Source organism: Pelodiscus sinensis, chromosome 18 (assembly GCF_049634645.1).
Source record: "Pelodiscus sinensis isolate JC-2024 chromosome 18, ASM4963464v1, whole genome shotgun sequence".
Classification (NCBI taxonomy): Eukaryota; Metazoa; Chordata; order Testudines; family Trionychidae; genus Pelodiscus; species Pelodiscus sinensis.
The window spans coordinates 7,565,660-7,586,952 of record NC_134728.1 but is presented as its reverse complement, the minus strand read 5'-3'; the positions used below and the strand labels follow the sequence as shown (position 1 = coordinate 7,586,952).

Here is a 21,293-nt window from a genome sequence, read left to right as displayed (position 1 = left end):
AACCCTGGATTTTGTCATTTCCACTCTAGCTCATCTGATAAAGTGGGTTTTACCCACAAAAGCTCATGACCTAACAAACATGTTAGTCTCAAAGGTGCCACAGGACTGCTCATTGTTTTTTAAAGTTACACACTAATATGGCTACCCCTGTGAGAAATGTATTAGGGTATTAGAGCATAAACTTCCGTGAAGAGCAAATGCACACTGATCACCCTGGAGAAAAAAAATCCCAACGCAAAATTAAACCCAAAGATTGTGTAACATAATGAACAGCTGATATTGCCAGTGACAGCTCCTTATTACACAATGACTAATTCTGAAGCGACTTATTAGTGGTGAAACCTGCAGTATAAGGGGTCTCCTCACAAAAAGTAGTTAATACCCTTTCAGAGCTGTTGGTGGAGACATCCTTTTGTTCTCATCACTTACAAGTGTTGTTACGGGTAGAGAGTTAGAAATGTAACTGTGAGGTTCAGATTTCTGAAGGAGAGCATGGTGGATGTTCTCTTGGAAAGGGAGGGAAGGGACAGCCTTCACATGTGAGAAATATGGGGCTGAGAGTAGTGTCCCAAAAATACCTACCTCCAGTAGGTTCTTTTGGATTCAAATGCCAGTTTGTGCCTGCAGACATGGGTTTTGCAGACATAACATGTGCATCCCTATTTTAGCAGGTGCACTCTCCTTAGAATCACTGTCCAGGAATGTATGCAGAGGACTGATTCTGACCTCGCTTACAACTTTATTGATTGCAGGGGAGTTTTTTCTTTATTTACACAAGTGTGACTTGGAACAGTATTAAGCCTGATAAAGATTTAAGGCCTGATTCAGATCCTGCTAACAACCATGTAAATCAGGAGTAAGTCACTAAACCGATGGTGATGCACCGGCTTGAAGCTGGCTAGCGGAGGGCGAATCCAATCCAAAATATCCAACTTTGAACATTGAACTTAAATGTCGGAAGGTTTAGGTGACTCCCTGCGTGGTGTAATCGTAAAAAGGAGCACAGGTTATCTAAGAGGGTATAAACAGGATCAGTTCCTCCAAAGGGGCTTTTCTAAGATCACAAGTGAGTCTGGATTCTACAAACAGTGGGTGGATGGGAAATAAACCCTGACTGTAAAATGCCTGTTTGCTGATGAGTCTTCCCTGACTAATGTGAACAGCATCAGATCAGTCTATTGTCCATCTTAACCTATCATTGTTTACAGGGTGATGCTGGCCGCGTTGGTGTTCCTGGAGAGAAGGGGCCAAACGGACTTCCTGTGAGTGTCACAATATTATTTCCATAAAGGAATCGGAACATCTTGCCCAACATGCAAGTTATACTTCTCTGTCCTTTGATTAGTTTGGAGGCTACAAAGAGCTGCTTGTTCACACCTTGGCCAGATTTTGGAAGACACTGGCGCTTGTAACTCCCATTGGGAGGCACCAAGATGTTTTTCAAAATCTGTCCAGTTTTCTCCATCTACCGTTAAGCCCATAAATCAAACTCTTCCTCCCCATGGTGAGAACACAGATGTCTGTACGTTATACAGATTGGAAGCAATCAGGGAGCGCCGCAAAGTAAGCCACGGCGGTACAGCTAGAAACACGATGGAAGAGAAATTTTCTCATCCAATCCCGTTGCAGCCAAAAGACTTTGTTAGGGAGAGGAGAGAGTGATTCTCTCCCCTGCAGTTGGCGATAATCAACTAATGACACTCCAGATTCGGGTATCAGGCCCAGCTGTGTCAGTGTGAAGTGACTCAGTTGAAAATGGCACACCTCCCAGAGTGGCACTGTGGAGTGGCTGAAACCTTAGGCACATTGCCAAGGTGTTAGTTTGTGTCTTAAGATTTTCAAAATAAAACAAAGAAGAAAAATTTTAGTATCATGGTGACAGTGATCCCTTGGTCTAAAGGGCTATAGATTGGAAGTTGGCAAACTAAAATCTACAGTGTTCTGAATGATGACTTATTCTAAGATATTGGCCAAATTAGTTAATATCGCTGGTCTTCAATTTCTTCATCAGTAAAATAGGATCAAAGTACTTACCCCTTTCCAGTTTTATAAAGCTTTTCCAGTATCATGGTTCTATGTAAGTGTAAATTACTGTTGTTATTTGTATGTTTCATGTTCAGCCTTCTTTCTCATTGTTGTCATTGGGAGGTGTATGGGTAGCACTGTGAATAATGAACTAGCTGGTACTGTCTACCCTTGTTTTCACATGAAAAAATGTCTCTAACAGAAACGTATGTCCTGTGATTCTGAATGTCTATGTATGTTTAATCAGACAGTAATTGTGTAATTGTTATTGTCTACAAACTGAACAATTTCTGTTATGATTTTTTTTTTTGTAGGGGCTACCTGGAAGACCAGGTCTCAAGGGATCAAAGGGTGAACTAGTAAGTGAAGGATGTATTTTCACTGGGAAACTATTAAGTGTATCAATGTAGTGCACTGCAGTTTTAGGTTTGATCTGGCAAACATTTACGCACGTGCTTAATTTTGAGCACCAGAATGGTCTCGCTGAAGTTAAAGAGCAGAAAGCATGGGCATAAATATTTACAGGATTGAGTCCTTGTGCTCAGGGCCTGCTTTTTTTTTTTTAAACTGACCCGTTTGAGTCACCTGTTGAAGTGACAGAACATGGCTATTCTGCTCACTGTACACATTGTACCTGCTCAGCTGTTTCTCAGTAGGACTTTTGGAGATTTGACTTTGAGAAATTGAAATGCAAAATAGAAGGTAATTAAATTCAATCTCCAAAGGTGTTTATTTGTGAAGCTCTCTCAAGACAAAAGTTTCTTTAGACAATTGCTTCCATTCCAAAAACCACAAAGAGGCCTCTGATAACCCTACCAGTGGCAAAATTTTTGGAATTTGCCTCACTGCTGCCAAACTTTCACCCTGAAGTCATGAGGCATAGCTGCCACACAATGTATGTAAAACAGCTTTCTGTGTAAATCTGCATCAACAGTCTCCTTCAAAATGAGCTACATGGAAGCTTTATAACAGTGCATTTCATTCCTACACCTTGAGACATTCTGCTGGATCTCAGCGATGTTGGTTGAAAGAAAATCTGAAACAGGCTGAGATAATTTATCATGAAATTGCTCATGGAAGTGTGTTTGTTCTGACTTTCCCACCATTTCAATTTTCTATTTAGCATCTGTCTTATTGTTACTATATACAAAGACTACTAATCCTCATGCATCAGGGTGCACACTCTTCACTGACTGTGTTCAGGAAGAAATTCCTCCCACATGCGATGTTGCTTAATATAGTGGAAGTCCGAGCATGCGCGCTTTAGCAAAACTGATCTATAGAGTTATATGCTATAAGAAGACTCTTCTTGGTATTTTATTCCTGCTTTTAAGTCTGTTTTGTTATCTTATCCAGCCAGTTGACCATTTGTTCTCTTCCCTACAGGGTAGTCCTGGAGAGATGGGAGAGGCAGGTCCATCTGGAGAACCAGGTATCCCTGTAGGTATCTCCACATCTTATATATATCACAATATCTAATATTCAGGGCTTCTTAAATTCCACCACTAAGCTTTTGCTCCCATGCTGCTTCTCAGGCACAATTGAGCATGGCATAGCTGTAGGAAGCGATATGGACATCTCCCTCACACGTGCACATGCACATATGTATATGGTTTGTATACAGAGATCTATAAAAGTCTGTGCCCACAGGGCTGACAACACAGTCCTTCACCTGTGGATGTAGAAACATTGTGTGAGACTGTATCTGGCAAGTGTGATGTGGGGCGTCAGTCATGTGTGTTTTTCAGAAGCTGCTGTGCTCAAATACCACTTACCCTGCTGCATTGGGGTCAATGAGGCCCATTTAGGGAGGCAGCGTGACCCAGGCCGCTGCTTCCCACAGCTCCCCTTGGCTGGAAACAGCAAACTGCAGCCAATGGGAGCTGTGAGGCTCCTTACCTATGGATGCTTAAATAAATGAAGCACCTCGTGGCTCGCCAGCAGCTTGCCCGGGCAGGCCCACGACCCAACTTTGAAACCCCCTGCTCAAGTGGATAGTACACTAGACTGGGATTCAGGAAACCCTGGTTGTATTCTTGGGTGGCTGGGTGATCTTGGGCCTCAGTTTCTCAATCTGTAAAATGGGGCTAATGATACTGGCCTCCTTCGTAAAGTGCTTGAGCTCTGTGGATGACAAGTGCTAGATACCAGCTAGGCAGTATTGTTATAATTCATTAAATAGCTGACACCCAGGAACTGACAGTGATGTGAGGCACCAATAATATATTTGTGTAATACAAACTTCCCAACCCACTGTAAAAGTATTCCTGCTTGAAAAACAGCACAGATGACTTTCTGATATTGTTGATAGGGTGATGCTGGTGTCCCCGGTGAGAGAGGTGAGCCCGGATTGAGAGGATCATCTGTAAGTAGAACATTGCTTTGTCAATCTTCAAATCTTTCTGTACTTAAAACCTAGCTCTGTGATCAATCTTCAGAGCCTCTATCAAGCTAAAATAAAAAGCTGCATCTTCTACTGGCGTAACATCAATGGCTTTAGCTGAAAATACAAGGGCCAAGGTCTCCTCTCTGTTACCTCAGTGTAAATATGGAGTAATCAAACTGAAGTCACCAAAATAGTGTGAGAGCGCGAACTGACATTCACAATATTACAAATTCCAGATCACCATTTATTTTCCTATTACACCCCACCAGTGCAACTGTTGTGGCTGGGCCTGAATTTACAGGAGTTTTTTATCTTAAGTATTTTTGAAATTAAGTCTAAGGTGATTTCTTGTATGGGCAGAACACGAGATATGTAATTCTTCAAAAAAACCTGCTCTTTAAGCTTCCAAGAAAAGGGAAATATACCTGAGAGATGCAAAAATTATTTGTTTTTATGTCCTTACATTTCAAAGTAAAATTGGGTGGGGAAATTGTGAGATATTTAGCTGGCAAAGCAAAATAAAAAGGAATATATTGAGAAAGGGACGGATTCTCATCTCAGATCTCATCTATACTAGAAAAGTCTACCGGTTTAACAAGATCAAGTCAAACTGGTGCAAACCTCTAAGTCAGGTTTACTAACACCAGTTTAACCCATGTGTATTCCTACTAACTTGTATTAGTATCACCTTATGCAAAATCTATGTAAACAAGGGTTAAACAGGTGTAAATGTGTCTATATTAGGGGAATTTACGGGTTTAACTAAATTGGTTTTGTTACAGCTGTTCATTTTTCAAATCTAGATGGGGCTTTACTTACGCCCGTGTGACTTCAGAGTAACTCCACTGACTTCAGTGGAGATCAGGGTCTGGCTTGGGCTATTTAAAAGCATGGCCACATAACGGTCATTTTCAGTAGCATACAGCTTTATTTTGTAAAGGAACTTATAGCTCTGTGCTCTACAAGAAAGACAGTTACAAAGTTAAATGAGAAAATGAAAGCAGGAAGAAAAATTGAGAGGCATGGAGGTGTCATCATAGCCAGTAAAGTGGCTGTATAAAAATGGCACTATTTTATTTAATTAGATTTGCTGCTTGGGTTTATTCTAGGTCATGTCTTCTTCCTTTAAAAAATGAAGGTTGAGAGCCATGCAGCGCCAGCACAGCTATGGGAGACTGATCTAGATTTTCATTTGTCTCACAGTAATAGATTGCATTAATGAAGCACAAACCAGAAAGAATCCAACTGGACTTTGAGATTTCCGAATGAGTTTGTCATCCTGGCAGTTAGAAAAACAGGCTTTTTTTCCTTTTTATGTTGTAAACTGAGTAAATCTGACATAGAGTCACTGAAAGACAATGTAGGTGGAATCTCTCAAAGCCATTTTCATGGCAGAATTTCACTTACCCTATTAACTTTGTTCGCTTTGCTTCAGTTGCATAATGGCATTGCTTTAATAAATACACTGCACCTAAATTGGGGAATTATTGCTCAGAAAGTGAAGTTAGATCATGTAAATGAGAGAGAATAGTAGCATATGTGAAATTCTATTTGTCGGGGTCCGGATTCAGGAAGGTACTTAAGCATGTGTCCAGTGGTGAAAGTAACTTAAAATTTTTTACAGCTACTGTCCTATTGCAACCCAGGTTCCTACTAGCTCTTTAAATAGCTCCCTGCTGGCTTCTGCCACAGCTCTTGCTGGAGCTGTGCACCAAAGTGCAATTCACATCTGCATGTGCCCAATGTTAAGCGCAGGACTCCCATTAACTTCAGATCTTATTGAGTAAAAAACTAAAGGTTTTACATAGCCTACTGACGTGGGACTGCTTATAGGTGCAAAGAAGGACACATGCCTAAGTACTTCACTGAACTAAGGTCTGATTTTTATCTCAATGACAGTAGCTTTATTCCAGTGTATGAGTGATGTCAGTTACATTTTTATCCATTTAACACTAGTATGCGATCATGACTTGTATAATATCCTATATGCTTGAGGCAACTAACATTGATGGGTCAGAAAATAAATAGAACTAGTTCTCTATACTTCCAAAGCTACAAGCAAAATCATCAGAACCATCTAAATCCCATTAATTTTACAATGGGATTTTAGCACCTACATGACATAGGTCCTGAGACAATTGTACCGAGTGACTTTGGAGTCAAAGTCCCATTTTCAGAAGAGCCTTATTGCTTAGTCGTAGGCTCCTAAGTCACTTAGGCACTTTCAAAAGTTGATCCACCATCTTGTGTGTGTGTGTGTGTTATTCTCTCAGTAGACTACAGCCTAGACTCTTGTAGACAGCTCTTCATTTTCAATCAGAAATGTTTTAGTTGGAAAAACAGAAAACGCAAAAGGCTGCATTTTCAAAATGCCTCACCTAAGTTGCTTGTGTAAAAGGTGCCTGCAGATGGATGTGAGTGCCAGTTTTGCATGTACCAATGTATGCACCGTATCATGCCTTTGTATTTGTATATGTTTATTTCAAGAGGGCAGGTTGGACACCAAATGCCTGACTTTCAGAGGGGCTGTACGCTCGCAGCTCCTATTTGCTTCCTTTGTAATGGTGGATGCTCAACACATCTGGAAACAGGCCTCGGGTTTTCAAAATGCCAACCCCTGCAGTCTGTTTCTTTAATTACCAGTTTTCTTCCTAACATCATCTGACAATTCAGTAAGAGTTGGAAACCGGTTCAGTAAATTAATTAGCTTAACCTGCATGCAATTAAATATGTGTGATCAAGTTAGTGCTGGAGTTGCTTGCATCTCCATCTACCGTTTCTCTCCCCCTGGAAAATTTCTTTCCAAGCAGGATATTCATCAGCCTACTATGAACAAAATGATCTGTGTATTGGAAAAGGGGTGAAGGAATCTCTGTTCCTGAAATTTAGAATAGCAGCTCATGAAGCTCCTGCCTGGGTGTAAAAATAATAATGAGTGGAATCCTTGGCCGCTTATTTGAAAGTCCACCCCCTTTAGTGACCAGGAAGTCTCAAGGGAATGGTCAGGTGTGTCCTTCACAAAAGCACCAGGTAGCATATTGTGGTCAGAAAGCTCCCATTGATTTTAGTGGGATTAGTCGTGTGCTTGAAATCGGGCATCTGCTTCCTCACCTTGCTGAATCAGGCCAATGAACTAGATCCATTCAGAACTGGAGTGGCAGGTCCGTGTTGACATAATCTCAGGGCTGTGTGTCTAGGGAAACATGTCTAGGGATACGTGCACATGTCCTGTTGTGCCCTTCTCTAGCCAGGGTCACTTAGTCCCTTGTGTCCATAAGCACCAAATGAATCAAATGAGTAAAACAAATAATCATTATGGGGAATGGAATAAAGTTCATTGTTGGAATAAAGTTCAATATACAGCAAGCTGCATTATAATGGCCGTCCATCAGCACAACTATTCGGACCTCTTCTATTCCCCAAGACAGCCTGCTTTTTGTTGTAACAACAAAGGCAATTTAACTGTGTTAATGACTCAGTTGGTTGTGTATTATCTTTCTGAATGAGGCTTATTCTTCTCTTTCTCAGGGCGCACTTGGTCTACAAGGCCCATTGGGAGCCCCGGGTGTAAGAGGCTTTCAGGTCAGTAAGCGAGCAATCGGGGTAATTTAGTACACACCAGGTTCTCCTCGTAAGGCGTCTGTGCAAACAAGATAATGGGGTGATAAGGACAGATTAGAGGAGCGCCTGGATTTCAATTAATCAGAACTTATTTAATGCTTCCTTTGATGTAATACAGAGAAAAGGGGAGCTAGTGGCCAAAATACAACTCTGTCCACCGCAAAAACACACACTCTCTTTAATTCACCGATACAGAGGAAGTCTTTTAGGGTATGTCTACACTACCACCCTAGTTTGAACTAGGATGGTTAATGTAGGCAACCGGAGTTGCAAATGAAGCCCGGGATTTGAATTTCCCGGGCTTCATTTGCATATTGCCGGGTGCCGCCATTTTTAAATGTCCGCTAGTTCGGACTCCGTGCCTGCGGCTACACGCGGCACGAACTAGGTAGTTCGGATTAGGCTTCCTATTCCGAACTACCGTTACTCCTCGTGGTAGTTTCGGGCACGGAGTCCGAAGTAGCGGACATTTAAAAATGGCGGCGCCCGGCAATATGCAAATGAAGCCCGGGAAATTCAAATCCCAGGCTTCATTTCCAACTCCGGTTGCCTACATTAACTATCCTAGTTCGAAGTAGGGTGGTAGTGTAGACATACCCTTAGAGTTGATCATTTTATATTCTTCTTCATCGGAATATTCCCAACCCACTCATCTTGAGTATCCTCTGTGCCCCTTCTTTAATCCGGTCACCCCACTCCCATGATACTACATGGCAGTGACTCTCCCCTCTCCAGCCAAAAAGCGTCTAGGGCCAGGTCTACCCCAAACTACAGCCCGCATAACTATGTCGGTGACGAGCTGGGCCCCCAGGCCAACAGAGCTGTGCCAGCAAAAGCCTTAAGCCGAGACTCCGTTTTACCGGCAAAGCTGCTCTTTTGCCAGTATTCACTCGGAGGAGGCGGGGGCTGGACAGCTCTGCTGGCAAATGTGCATCCCCACCGGGAGCGCTTTGCCAACACGGCGCAGCGGTGGATCTGGTGTCAGCAAAGCCGTCCAAGTGCAGATCCGCCCCAGGATTCCACATGGAGCCAGAGCAGCTGAACTGTCCACTCAGGAGCATCACCCATCACTCCCGTATCGGCAGCACCTTCCACCTCTGTTCTCCAGGCCTCTCCCAGTGCTGTGCAAATGTCTTCCAGGAGCCACAGGCCAGCCTTACACACGGCCTTTTATAAAGCTGCTTGGAATTAAATATCTGATGGTTTCCATGCAGTTCTCCAGATACCGACCCCACAGAGCAGCAAGGGCTGTATCATCCCAGGCCCAGGGAGCCTCGTCCTACTGAAGCTTTCGTTGCTTCCTGTCTCCCAAATTTGGTTCTGGGGGAGCATCCCCATGGCTTAACCTAGCTGCTAAGCAGCCTGGGCTAATGGCACTGATGCCCTGCTAGGGGATGGGCTGGAGTACCTCAAAATATCATCTCCCCATCCCTCTAAGTGGTGTTGGAGGGGAAAGGTGGGGACGGCAAGCAAGAACACGGGGAAGGAAAAGGGCAGGACAGAGGGCTGAAAGGAGAGCAAGGACAGGGATAGTGTTTGGCACTTGGGGGAGGAAAGAAGGAAAAGGGAATCGGGAATTAATGGCTTGGTTGAGGGAATCGATATTAAATCTGGTGAACTCTTGGGTCATTAACAGGTGCAAGGACTCTTGTCTTTGTTTTATTTTCTCTATAGGGTCGCAAAGGTGCCAGTGGGGAACCTGGACTCCCTGGCCCTACTGGGATCCGTGGGGAATTTGGTGACAGGGTAAGTAGAGCCGGCATGTTTACCATCCTGCAAATACAGCTAGGGTCTCTAACAAGGCTTCCGTACCAAATCCGGGTGAAAAATCAAAATCTTGAAAAGTTTCATGAACCAAAAATTCTGGAAACGGTTTCGGTTCAAGTCAATTGAAAAGTTTTGTTCTGATTTTGACCTTTTTGTGTCTTAAAAAAACATTTTTTAGTTGGTTTGCTCCTGAGAGGATGGTCTGAATGAGAGCTGTCCTTTCTGTACCCTCTCCCTACCCAGTTCCTTCCACTCCGGGTGAGAAACTGACCAAGTATGGGGAACCTCTGACAAACAGAATAACTTTCCTGTATAGCAGATTCTCCCCATTGAGGCCTGTGTCAGCAGCGTCTGCCTGTCTCTGCTTGGTTTAATGTACTAGCCCTTACTCCTTTTTCCCTAAGTGTTGATTATGCAGCAAACCAATCTGTTTATTTATCAGGATTTTCCCCAGATCTTTCAGAGGTACAACTATGTCCCTAGTGTCCTCTGACATCTGGGAATAAAAGTAAATCTAGCAGAGCTGCACTAGCTTCTGCTCCCTGCCAGACAGACGATGGAACACAAAAATCAAATATTCAATGCACTTGGCAGCCCCTCCCCTTAAAATGTTCAGTGCCTCATTTTGAACCCGACCTCTAGCATTCGTTTTTATAGCAACAGATAACTAAGACAAATTGCGGGGGCAAACAGTAGTGGTTAGATGCTACCTTGCTGACTTGCAATGGCCTGCAATTGCGAATGATCAAATACAGGCATCCAATGACATTTACCTCTGCAAGTGCAAAACTTCCCCTGCAGAGTTTAGGGGCTGAAATTCAAGCACATGACACCATTCAGCTCATAGAAATAAGAGACTAAGCCGATCTAGTGCTTCAGAGATTGGGTTCAACTCCCTGCTCCACCGCAGACTGTATGTGACCTTGGGTGAGTCACTAGCCTTCTCTACCTCGATTCCCCTTCTGTAAAATGGGGATAACAGCCCTGTCCTGCCTCACAAGAGCATAAGAATAAATTACAAATTGGGAGGTACACAGATACTATGGCATAGGGGGACATAAGTATGCAAGGCAGAAGAGTAATCTAGAGAGGCCAAGTTCTTATGTCTTGATATTTAGGTACAACTGATTAACAAGCAGAACCATTCCTTTATGCGTCTTGATGTGAGCTTCAGCAGGTGATCATGACAGATCAGGCTTTCACTGACCTATTGTTAAAAATGAACAACAACCCTGAGTCATAGGAGGTAGAGCAGGAAAAGGGAGGAAATCATGAACTAATCAACATTTCTAGTGCTGCAGCGCCATTCCTAGAAGTCCCACTATGATTAAACTGAGTAGTTTATTTCAACAAGATTTCTAGAGCCTATCTCGACCAAATTGGACTATTTGTTTGCAATAGAGCCAGAGCCAGAATGGGTTTACTGTGCATGCCGGATATGCAGACCTCATCAAAGTGCAAGATCACTGTGCTCACGGGAAAGTTACATTTTAGTTTCTTAGAATATTTGCTTAGGACTTTTTTAAATCCTTTTTTTTTTTCAACCTGAAACATACCTGGGTTTAAATAGGCTAGAATTTAAAATCCAGTGGTTTGATTTAAATAGAATTATTGAAAAGAAACCAGCTGGGCAAAAATGAATGATTTCCCTCCCTCTTCTGCTGCCTGAGAACAGTAGCTGTGTGTTCCATGGCTCGCTTCATGTCAGCTGTTAGGTAAATAATCACCCCTGTGCGCCACGGATTTCACAATGGGTCTCTGTGTTAGATTTGGAAGAACCTTATATAGAGATGATGCTTCTCTGTCAGAAGGGGCCAGTCAGAAGGGGCCATGAGTCTGGAAGTTACAACGGCAGTCAGACTGCGAGAACAAGGACCGCTGATTGGGCAGTTGGAGAAATGTTATTTTTGGAGACGACGCATCCCTTTAGAACTATGGCCCTGTTAAAAATGAGTGAATAGTGAACAAATAGCTGTTTAAAAAGTAGCAGCCCTATCACAGGATTGGGGGGGAAATATTGCATTTGCCACGGATTCATTTTAAATGACAAGCTATAAATATCCAAATTTGTTTCTGCATTTCTACCTTCTGGCTTGTTACCTCTGAGTTATTTTAATAGGGAAAGTTTTTTTAATAGAACTTTCAGTTTTTTAATTGGATCTTTAGTGCTTGACTTAAATGAAATGATGCCCACTAATCTTGTGTGTGTGTTCTATCACATTGTTCTGCTAGAACAATTTCTAGAGCCATGGGAAAAAAATCACGTTTCCCAACGGCCAAATCGATGAATGTTCTATAAAACCACTGTTCAAAGATTACAATAATTGAACCATTCCACAACACATTGCAGCAAACTCAGAACTTGAATTTGCTCCCAGCTGTGTGAGATGGATCCAAAATCATAGCCAGGGCTGCAAATGAACTGCTTCCTTCTCTGTTTGCTAAATAGGCTTGGTTGCTTTTTGGGATGTTTCTTCAGATTGGCTAAATTACTTGTACATTGATAAATACAGCTGCTGTGTTCACCAAGTAAAATCCTTTTATTCCTATCGACATCTGATCCTATCACTTAGAATAGGATACCAGACAAGACGAATCCCTTCCCAGCAAGTTCCTAATCTTGTTTCTCTGTCAGGGACAGCCAACCCTAAACCTTTGTGAAAATGGACATATTGTTAGAGGCCTTGTAGAACGGACATGAACATTCACTAGTCCTGAAACACAAAGCCACGCTCCTACCTTATAAACAATCTAAGTCTCTTTTACTTGCCCGGAGATGAGGAGGGGACGGAACCTTGCCCAGGAGTGAGTAAGGAAGTAGAATTTGACAAGTCTGATCAGGGCTGGATAAAGGAAGGGGCTTTAGGGGCTGCAGCTCAGGGCCATGGGCTAAGGGAGGGGTTTGCAAATAAGTGCCAAAACTGCAGATATTTGTGCTGGGCTCACTTAGCCTGGGGCCCTGGGCTGCAGCCACGAAAGCCCCTGCATTCCGACCCTGCCTGGTGGGGGGAGAAGGCAGCTCCATATGCTGCTATTCCCCCTCCCTTCATGGGCTGCAGCTGCAAGGACCGGGAAGCTCATTTTGCGCACGTCCCTCACCTGTAGCCTCCACCCTCCCAGCTCCTATTGGCCAGGAATGGAGGCCAATGGGAGCTGCATGGGGGCAGTGCCTGCAGGAGAGTACAAGGCAGTGCACAGAGCCACCTGCACCACCAAATGGGAGCTGCCCCAGGTAAGTGCCCCAAACCCTAACCACCTGCTCCAGCCCAGAGCTCCCTCCTGCACCCTAACTTCCACCCAGTCCCTGTACCCTCACATCCTTCCCTGGACCCCCTCCTACACCTAACTTCCTTCCTGCCCCGAGCCTTCTCCCACATTCCAGATCCTTTGGCCCCACCCTGGAGTCCCCTCCTGCATCTTAAACCCCTCATCCCCAGCTCCATCCCAGAGCCTACAACCCCAGTTGACGTCCTCTTCCCCTTGCACACCCAACCCCCTGTCTCAACCCACAGCTCTCTCCCGCACTCTGAATCCCATATTTTGGCTCCACCCTGGAGCCCAGAAGAATTAATCTGGCCCTGAGTCAGATGGGCAGGATGAAATGCACAGAACATTTTAGTTTTGTTCATGAATTAACAAGGACAGAATGAACCGTTCCCCCTTGCAATGATCAAAGTCTAGTGTTAGAGGCCACAGGGAATGAATGGTGGGGAGGGGGAAGTGCCCACTGAGATCCACTTCATTAAAGTCGTTTGCTTGGCGGCAGGTTGAATGGGTTATGAGGGAGTTGAGATGGGAGAGCCAGTTCAGAGGAGAACAATGTGGCCTCAATCAGTGTTTCTCAACCAGTGGTACAAGTACCCTTTGGGGTACTCGAGAGAAGGTGGGGGGAGTACGTCAACACAACTGGAATTTGGAGAAAACTGAATTTTTGGTTTAAGTTTCACAGCGCTTTATTATTTTTGTACTTTTTACACCTACAAATTTCATCACCCGCCTGGCTACAATTATGTTGTTTAAACAAATGTGTTGCAATGGTAGAAAAAAATGTGCATCTGAAAACTGTAGGTACTGAGGGTACTTAATTTTTTTTTAAAGGGGGTACTTTATTAAAAAAAAAGGTGGAGAAACACTGGCCTAGATGTACTGTAATGGTCAGGAAAGACATGTGAACCACACCAGCTCCAGAATATTGCTGCAAAACAAACTGAACCACAGATGAGTTGTCCTCCCTGTCTTGCCTCTTCGTCTTAGCTGGCAATTACCGGATTCATTTTCCCCACCCCTTACGGTGCTAGGCATGGATGGGGAAATAACTGTTCTGTGCTTTTTCTCCCTGTTTCCTGTTCACAGGGTCCTGGTGGAGTTTCGGGTCCCAAAGGTAACCAGGTGAGCCAAGAGTTGATCTTTCCTTTTCTGGTTATTTTTTCATTTTAGTCTACTAATATGATTGGCGTGTGGCTTGATCACAGCTTATCAACAGCATTATCAGGTTTCCTGCCAATGAACACGAACACGAACACGTTATGCGGCAGGTGCAGGCCAACCCTTTTTCCTTCTGATCGCGTTTGTGCACATTGTATATCTTGAAATGCCATGCCTGGTGTATCTATCGTCCAGTCACGGTTGTGGCAAGTAAACTGCAAGAACTGTAAACATACAAGTCAGCCTATTGCCTTTGGGGCGCTACCTCTGGGAATGGTCAGGCAGGGTTTGCCCCCCAAAGATTGACTCTGAAGTGGGTAGGAACATTTAGTCCTTAATAAACTTTTGCTTCTGAATGTGCATGTTCGGATTGCTTCGATTCATGACCTTCCTTTGAATGTGTAACTTACACCAGTGGAGGAATGCGGTTCATCTCTGCAGACAGTGGAATGCACCCCCATCAATGATTTATATGTTATGCTTCCTATCCTCCTTTTATTGCTAAAGGCAGGCAGGCTCAGTCTAAGCTCAACAGGGTCTGTGAAGCTTAAATCTAAAAAAGACTTTAAAGTCCCAATTTTACCATCAACACAATGAGGCTTAGTATCTACTGTAACCGTGCTCAATACACAAGCCACGTGGCAGTGCTGTTCTGAGTGGCATCCGAAACGTGTAGAATACCAACAGGCTGCATATATACTGTCTCACTTCTTACCCGAGTAACTGACGCCATCTGTTGGTTTAAAGGAAAAGGGATTATACAGGCAGTCCCCGGGTTAGGTACAAGATAGGGACTGTAGGTTTGTTCTTAAGTTGAATCTGTATGTAAGTCGGAACTGGCGTCCAGATTCAGCCGCTGCTGAAACTGATCAGTTTCAACAGCGGCTGAATCTGGACGCCAGTTCTGACTTACATACAGATTCAACTTAAGAACCCCAGACGTCCCCAAGTCAGCTGCTGCTGAAACTGATCAGCAGCTGATTTCAGGAAGCCCGGGGCAGAGCCCTTGTACTTTATTTCAGAGGCTCATTGTGATCATTGGACCTACACGTTTACCCTAATTGTGAGACTAACTGTGATAAATGGGTGTAAGTTCCTAAGATGTTACAATAACCTTACAACAGACGTTGATGGGGAAAGGCACGACAGAGAAGCTGAATTAATCCAAACGAAAAGGCCTCACGGATTATGTTGAAATGCTTGTAAAACTAGATAGTTTGAGGCCAAAAATCAATGCACCAAAATTTGAGGTGTCATAAATTAGGCAAAATAATTAGGGGATGGATATTCCACCCATCACTTTTGCGGAGGATCTATAAAGAAAGAGAGTTTGGGGAGAAAACTTGGCTAGGGGAGTGAACTTCACCATCATGGCTGACACTCCCACGATCTCTGGGGTCTCTGGACCTTCTTCATCTCAATCCTGAAAGCTGTCCTGACCAAATCAGGCCAAAAAATGGAACCCAAATAACACTGCCACTTCCAGCGGCTCTAGCTAAATCCCAGATACTACGTGAGATTTGAGACCTTGTCTTTCTCTCTCTCCTCCCCACCCACTTGTCCTTTTCCTTCCCCACCTTTTTCTCCTGTTTCCTGCCCCCTCTCCTTTCTCCTTTTATCTCACTGACATCTGCCATAGCTGGCCAACACTGCATAATTTGCAATACTGCTGTAAGTCTTATCGCCCGAAAGAGGCCACTAAAATCAATGCCCTAAACAGCCCAATGCTAGTAAGTTTGCCTGATCCAATGTGGCTAATGAAACAGGGTGATGTGCCTGTGTTTTCCAGCAGTGAGACTGCAAGTGAATGTCAACACCAGAGATGGAAACTGTCTTTTCTGTAGTTGCTGTTCTTTTCTCTCTTTGTGTGCCTGTCTCTCTGCCTGTCTGTCTTATTTAGTGTTCTTAGGATACAGGATCAGACTTTTAACAACCGCAGCATGAAAGCACCAGCCCATTTCAGCAAACTTCTCCCCCCCCCCAAAAAAAAGGATAGTTAATGCCATCTTTAATAGCATTTTAAAAAACGGTCACACAAGGGAGCTTTTCCTATCTAAAAAGTCTTGCCAGCTCAGCATAAAGCTTTACTAAGTACTTTACATTTCAATGCTTTGTTTTTCCTTCTTTTCTGGCTCCTTAATAAAAGGTTAAATAATGTTTAGTGATTTGCTATGCTACTCACCATGTATACCAAATCCCAAATATTTAATGTTAAACCATAACAGGGTCTTATTAACACCTTAACTCTTGAAGCCCATATATTCCAGCTTAATTAATTCAACAAGCTGCTTTCAGGAAACATCCTCAGTTAAAAGCTATACATATAATATGATGGGGACTAATTTGGCTACAACTACTTGAGAGAGATCTTGGAGTCATTGTGGATAGTTCTCTGAAAACATCTACTCAGTGTGCAGCATCTGTCAAAAAAGCAAACAGAATGTTGGGAGTCATTAAAAAAGGGATAGAGAATAAGACGGAAAATATCTTATTGCCTCTATATAAAACCATGGTATGCCCACATCTTGAATACTGCATGTAGATGTGGTCGCCACATCTCAAAAAAATAATATTAGCATAGAAAAAGGTTCAGAAAAGGGCAACAAAAATGATTAGGGGTTTGGAATGGGTCCCATATGAAGAAAGATTAAAAAGACTGGGACTTTTCAGCTTAGAAGAGAGGAGACTGAGGGGGGATATGATAGAGGTCTATAAAATCATGACTGGTGTGGAAAAAGTAAATAAGGAAAAGTTATTTATGTATTCCCACAATATAAGAACTAGGGGTCACCCAATGAAATTAATAGGCACCAGGTTTAAAACAAACAAAAGGAAGGTTTTTTCACTCAGCACCTGTGGAACTCCTTGCCAGAGGATGTGGTAAAGGCTAGGACTTTAACAGGGTTCAAAAAAGAGCTAGATAGATTCATAGAGGTTAGGTCCATCAATGACTATTAGCCAGGATGGGTAGGAATGGTGTCCCTAGCATCTGTTTGTCTGCAAATGGGTGACAGGAGAGGGATCATATGAGGATTACCTGTTGTGTTCCCTCCCTCTGGAGCATCTGGCATTGGCCGCTGTTGGTAGACAGGGTACTGGGCTAGATGGACCATTGATCTGACCCAGTATGGCTATTCCTATGTACTTAAATAAGGAATTTACTCTGATGTACAGATTTAGCATGGAACTATCTTCCTGGGGTGAAGGGTGTTAACTCTAGATACCTGTGAGGATGCTCATCATCGCTGGGACCTTGTCTCCTGTGGATTTAGCCCTTGCTCAAGTCACATAGAAGTACTACATTTTTGCTGTAGTGAGCTTGCTGCAAAGAGCTCCAAGTTCTTGCATAAGGCTGCCTTTTATCAGTGTTGCCACTCACCGCAGCAGAACAGCTATTGTGGCATGTGCCTTAATTTGACCATCTCTGTTTGCCAAGTCCCATTGTGACAGCAAGAGGGCGGTGAATCCTCGGGGGGGGGGGCTTCAGGGCTCCAAGGACTGGGCCCTGACAGAGTCAATCACTCAAGGAAAGTGTAGCGCATGTTTGTGAATAACTAGTGCAAACCCACTGGTGAGATTCTCAGGTGTTAACTGTGGTGCATTTTCAGGGCACTGCTGGAGCAGATGGCCTGTCAGGCGACAAAGGAGAACTGGTAGGTGTCGTTTAAACAAAACAGAAGTAACATTAGCCAACATTGGGGGCCCAGAGATTAATGAATCAATGATCATTAAAACCTGAATCAATGACTTAAAATCTCCCACCGTGGAATACACAAGGGCTCCAAAGGCTACAGATACACTGTTGACTGCGGAAAAGGAGCTGTGTCCTGTGAAACCAAACCACGTATTCCATTCGCCATCAGCACTGTGTCCCTTAGCTCTCACCTCGCCACTCTGAAGCAACACTCAACAGCTGGTGTGAGCTTTCCAGACCCAAACCCCAGGCTACAGTTAGTGTTCACTTGGATTCGTTTCTACCCCTCAGGGAGGCCAGGTGCACTGCAGAGTGTGTAAAATCCGACAGCCCCTTCTGTTCCTGGGTCTTTAGGGTGACCACGCCTGCATTCACAGGGAGCTATCACTGCTACGGAGCTAAGTTCAGCCCCCTTATACGAGGGTGATAATCTCCAAAGGAGTCCTGGCTGCTAGCACCAAGGCTGAATTTGGACTGGTGGGTCTAATGATGAATCCCTGTCTATACAGGTGAGGAGGCTTCCCCTCTAGTTTTACTACAGGTTGAACATCTCTAGTCCAGCACCCTTGGGAGTTGACCGTTGCTGAGCCAGAGAATTTGCCGAACTCTGGGGCACGTCTAGACTGCCCGCGGCTTTCGGTGCGAATTTGCATATCTCTTCCGATCCCGTTTTCGGAAGAGTTTTTTTTGGAAAAAAAAAGCAGTCTAGACACGGTTCTTTTGGGGAAAAAAACCCTTTTCAAAAGAACCCTGTACACCTCATTTTTTTAGGAAAAAGGATTCTTTTGAAAAAAAGGTTTTGGTTTTTTTTTTCAAAAGAACCGCATCTAGACAGTGCTGAGTTTTTTTGTTTTGTTTTGTTTTTTTTGAAAAACTCTTCCAAAAACGGGATTGGAAGAAGATATGCAAATTCACACCAAATTTGCATAGCTTCGTTCGAAAGCCGTGGGCAGTCGAGACATGCCCATGAGAAGTCAATAGTGTCTAGCAGCATTACCAACACTCCGGCGGCTTACTGCTCTCTTAAAAAGCCATTTGGGGTGAATTAGAGCTAAATAACAGCACAGAACACGGAGAGCCAGGACTGGTGGCTGTAAACAAACTTTATGAACCCACAGGAAACTTGGCCATGCCCATGATAAGTGGACATCCAGCTAACGGAAATCATGCCGGACCCTGGATGTTGTCAGACCAGAGAGTGTCGGACTGGGGAGGTTCAACCTGTAGTAAAAGTGAAGTGACCAAGTGTTCCTCACCAGCGCAGTCCACCCCTGCACTTGTTTTATCCCCTTCCTTTGAGCTCCTCCCCCAACCCTTGCAACGCCTGTTGCTGTACCCGACCCTCCAGCTGTGAGCGGAATTGCACTGCTGAGCTGATGGGCCCAGCCTTGCTCTCCAGATCGGCAGGGTGCACAGGGGTTCTCAGCCTTTCTCGACTCTGGATCCATTGGTAAATGTTTGTGGCCTGTCAGAACCCAGTAAACAATCGGAGAGTGGAGGTGTTGGGGGTGGTTTCAGTCGGATTCTGCTCCCTAGTGGGGGGGGGTTGGATTCTATCTGGCATAAGGGCAGCTCCTGTGGCCTGGGGCTTGCTGGGCTTGACTCTTTGCTCTGGGCATTGCAATCTCCAGGATGGCAGCGCTGCTCAGGCGTGGTCCTGCCCCCAGGACTGGACTAAATTTGAGAGAGTGGAGCTGTGACCTGGCTGATGGGACTCTAGTGCCACTCATCCTATTGGCCTACCCGGATCCCAGTCCTCACAATGGCTGGGCCAAACCTGAGTGGGCATGGTAGCCTAGAGACTGCAGTGCCTGGAGCAGGCAGGTGAGCCCAGCCACGCCTGTGGCATAGGCGCTGCCACATGACCCTTTGAGGCATTCTGCCAACCCAATGTTGGGTCCGACCTAGAAAGGTACCAATGGAATTATCCTCCCTCTTGTCAGTGCCCTTCGGCTTCCGTGGGCAGTGTTGTTATTTACATGGATGTCGAACTCAATCCCTGCTCAGGAATCCCATTGCATTAGGTGTGGGACACAAAGGTTTAAGGATGTTTCCTTTATTGTTGTTCAGCAAAGAATAAAATACTTCCCCTTTCTTGTAGGGTCCTTTCGGCCCCCCAGGACAGAAGGGAGAGGTGAGTGTCCATTTCAGACCGAGCATCACAGCAACATTAAGGAACCAAACGTGCTTATTACAGCCCTACGCAGCCTTTGATGTCATTGGGTTATGCAACGTCAAAGGTGGCATTGTCCTTCATTTTGGGCTCCACTCCATTACTATAGCTATTATGTGACCCTTTCTTCTGACCACTGTGATTTTTCATGCTCATTCTGGGGCTTGTCTTCAAGGACGACCACCTAAGTTGTGAGTGTAAATCCCACACCTGTCTGTGGGAATGAAACTCAGCAGTGCAGCACGGGGCCATGTACAAGGAACCCCATCCAGCAGTGCACTTAAGTCCAGGCATAACATTAACCACAGAAGTAATCCCATTTATTCTTGCTGAAAATGCCTAATGTGAAAAACAATTTATTCAAAACTCTTAGCAGGTCGCTTTGTGGCTCCCAGCCCTTCTTAATGAGCCAGAAATTTAGCCATTGGCAGTCTCAGATATGCAGCACCCTCAAGAGGGGATTAATTGCGGTTGCTATAATGGTGACGTGCCAAAAGCCAGGAAGGGTTCGGTCTCCGTGCTTGAAATCTAAGGCTAGTCCACGCTACGGTAGAAAGCAAGCGAGCGTCAACATTGTTGGGTCTGACATGGTTTCCCAGAAGGGTGTCCCGAGAGCCAGGAGGTAAATCTACTACTGTGTGGCCTGATTACGTCACTGGGATGGTTTGAACACCGTTGCAGCTTGCACTGTTTCCACTACATCATTATAGAGTATGGCCTAAAACATGCCTCTTAAACATGATAGATGTGTAAGCCCATGACACAAGATGAGGAAGGCACGTGGTCAGCATAACCGTTGTGTCAGTAAGAGAGAAAACAAGGAAGCTGGAAGAAAAGCTTAACGAAGAAACACTATGGAGGTGTAACAATGTGCTATACCTCCTGTTTCAAGCTGTTTGGTTTTTTCTCCCTCCTTAGTCAGGAAACAGAGGCGAGCTGGGTCCTAAAGGAATACAAGGACCTAACGGGACTGCTGGCATGCAAGGGATTCCAGGTCATCCAGGACCTATGGGCTACCAGGGAGAGCAAGGTATCCCTGGCATCACTGGAAAACCCGGTCCTCCAGTAAGTATCATCTGTTGCTCGAGCACAGTCCTGCACTGAAAAATGGGTGAGTGGGCAGCAGGCAGGACCAGTTTACTACGGACTGGAGTGCAGGCTTGATTCTGTTTAGAATAAATTTACAAGATACGTTTTTGGCC

At 44.4% G+C, this 21,293-nt stretch overlaps 1 protein-coding gene across 1 annotated transcript in view; it reads left to right on the top strand.

The window, feature by feature from the left end:
- COL9A3 (collagen type IX alpha 3 chain) overlaps positions 1–21,293 on the top strand; it is an 88,409-nt gene that overhangs the window by 57,623 nt on the left and 9,493 nt on the right. The window contains exons 19-28 of the mRNA XM_075901075.1: positions 1,209–1,262; positions 2,340–2,384; positions 3,412–3,465; positions 4,337–4,390; positions 7,940–7,993; positions 9,707–9,778; positions 14,153–14,188; positions 17,833–17,877; positions 20,020–20,052; positions 21,010–21,156. Coding sequence (XP_075757190.1) covers positions 1,209–1,262; positions 2,340–2,384; positions 3,412–3,465; positions 4,337–4,390; positions 7,940–7,993; positions 9,707–9,778; positions 14,153–14,188; positions 17,833–17,877; positions 20,020–20,052; positions 21,010–21,156 — 594 coding nt within the window. The remainder of the gene's footprint in view (positions 1–1,208; positions 1,263–2,339; positions 2,385–3,411; positions 3,466–4,336; positions 4,391–7,939; positions 7,994–9,706; positions 9,779–14,152; positions 14,189–17,832; positions 17,878–20,019; positions 20,053–21,009; positions 21,157–21,293) is intronic.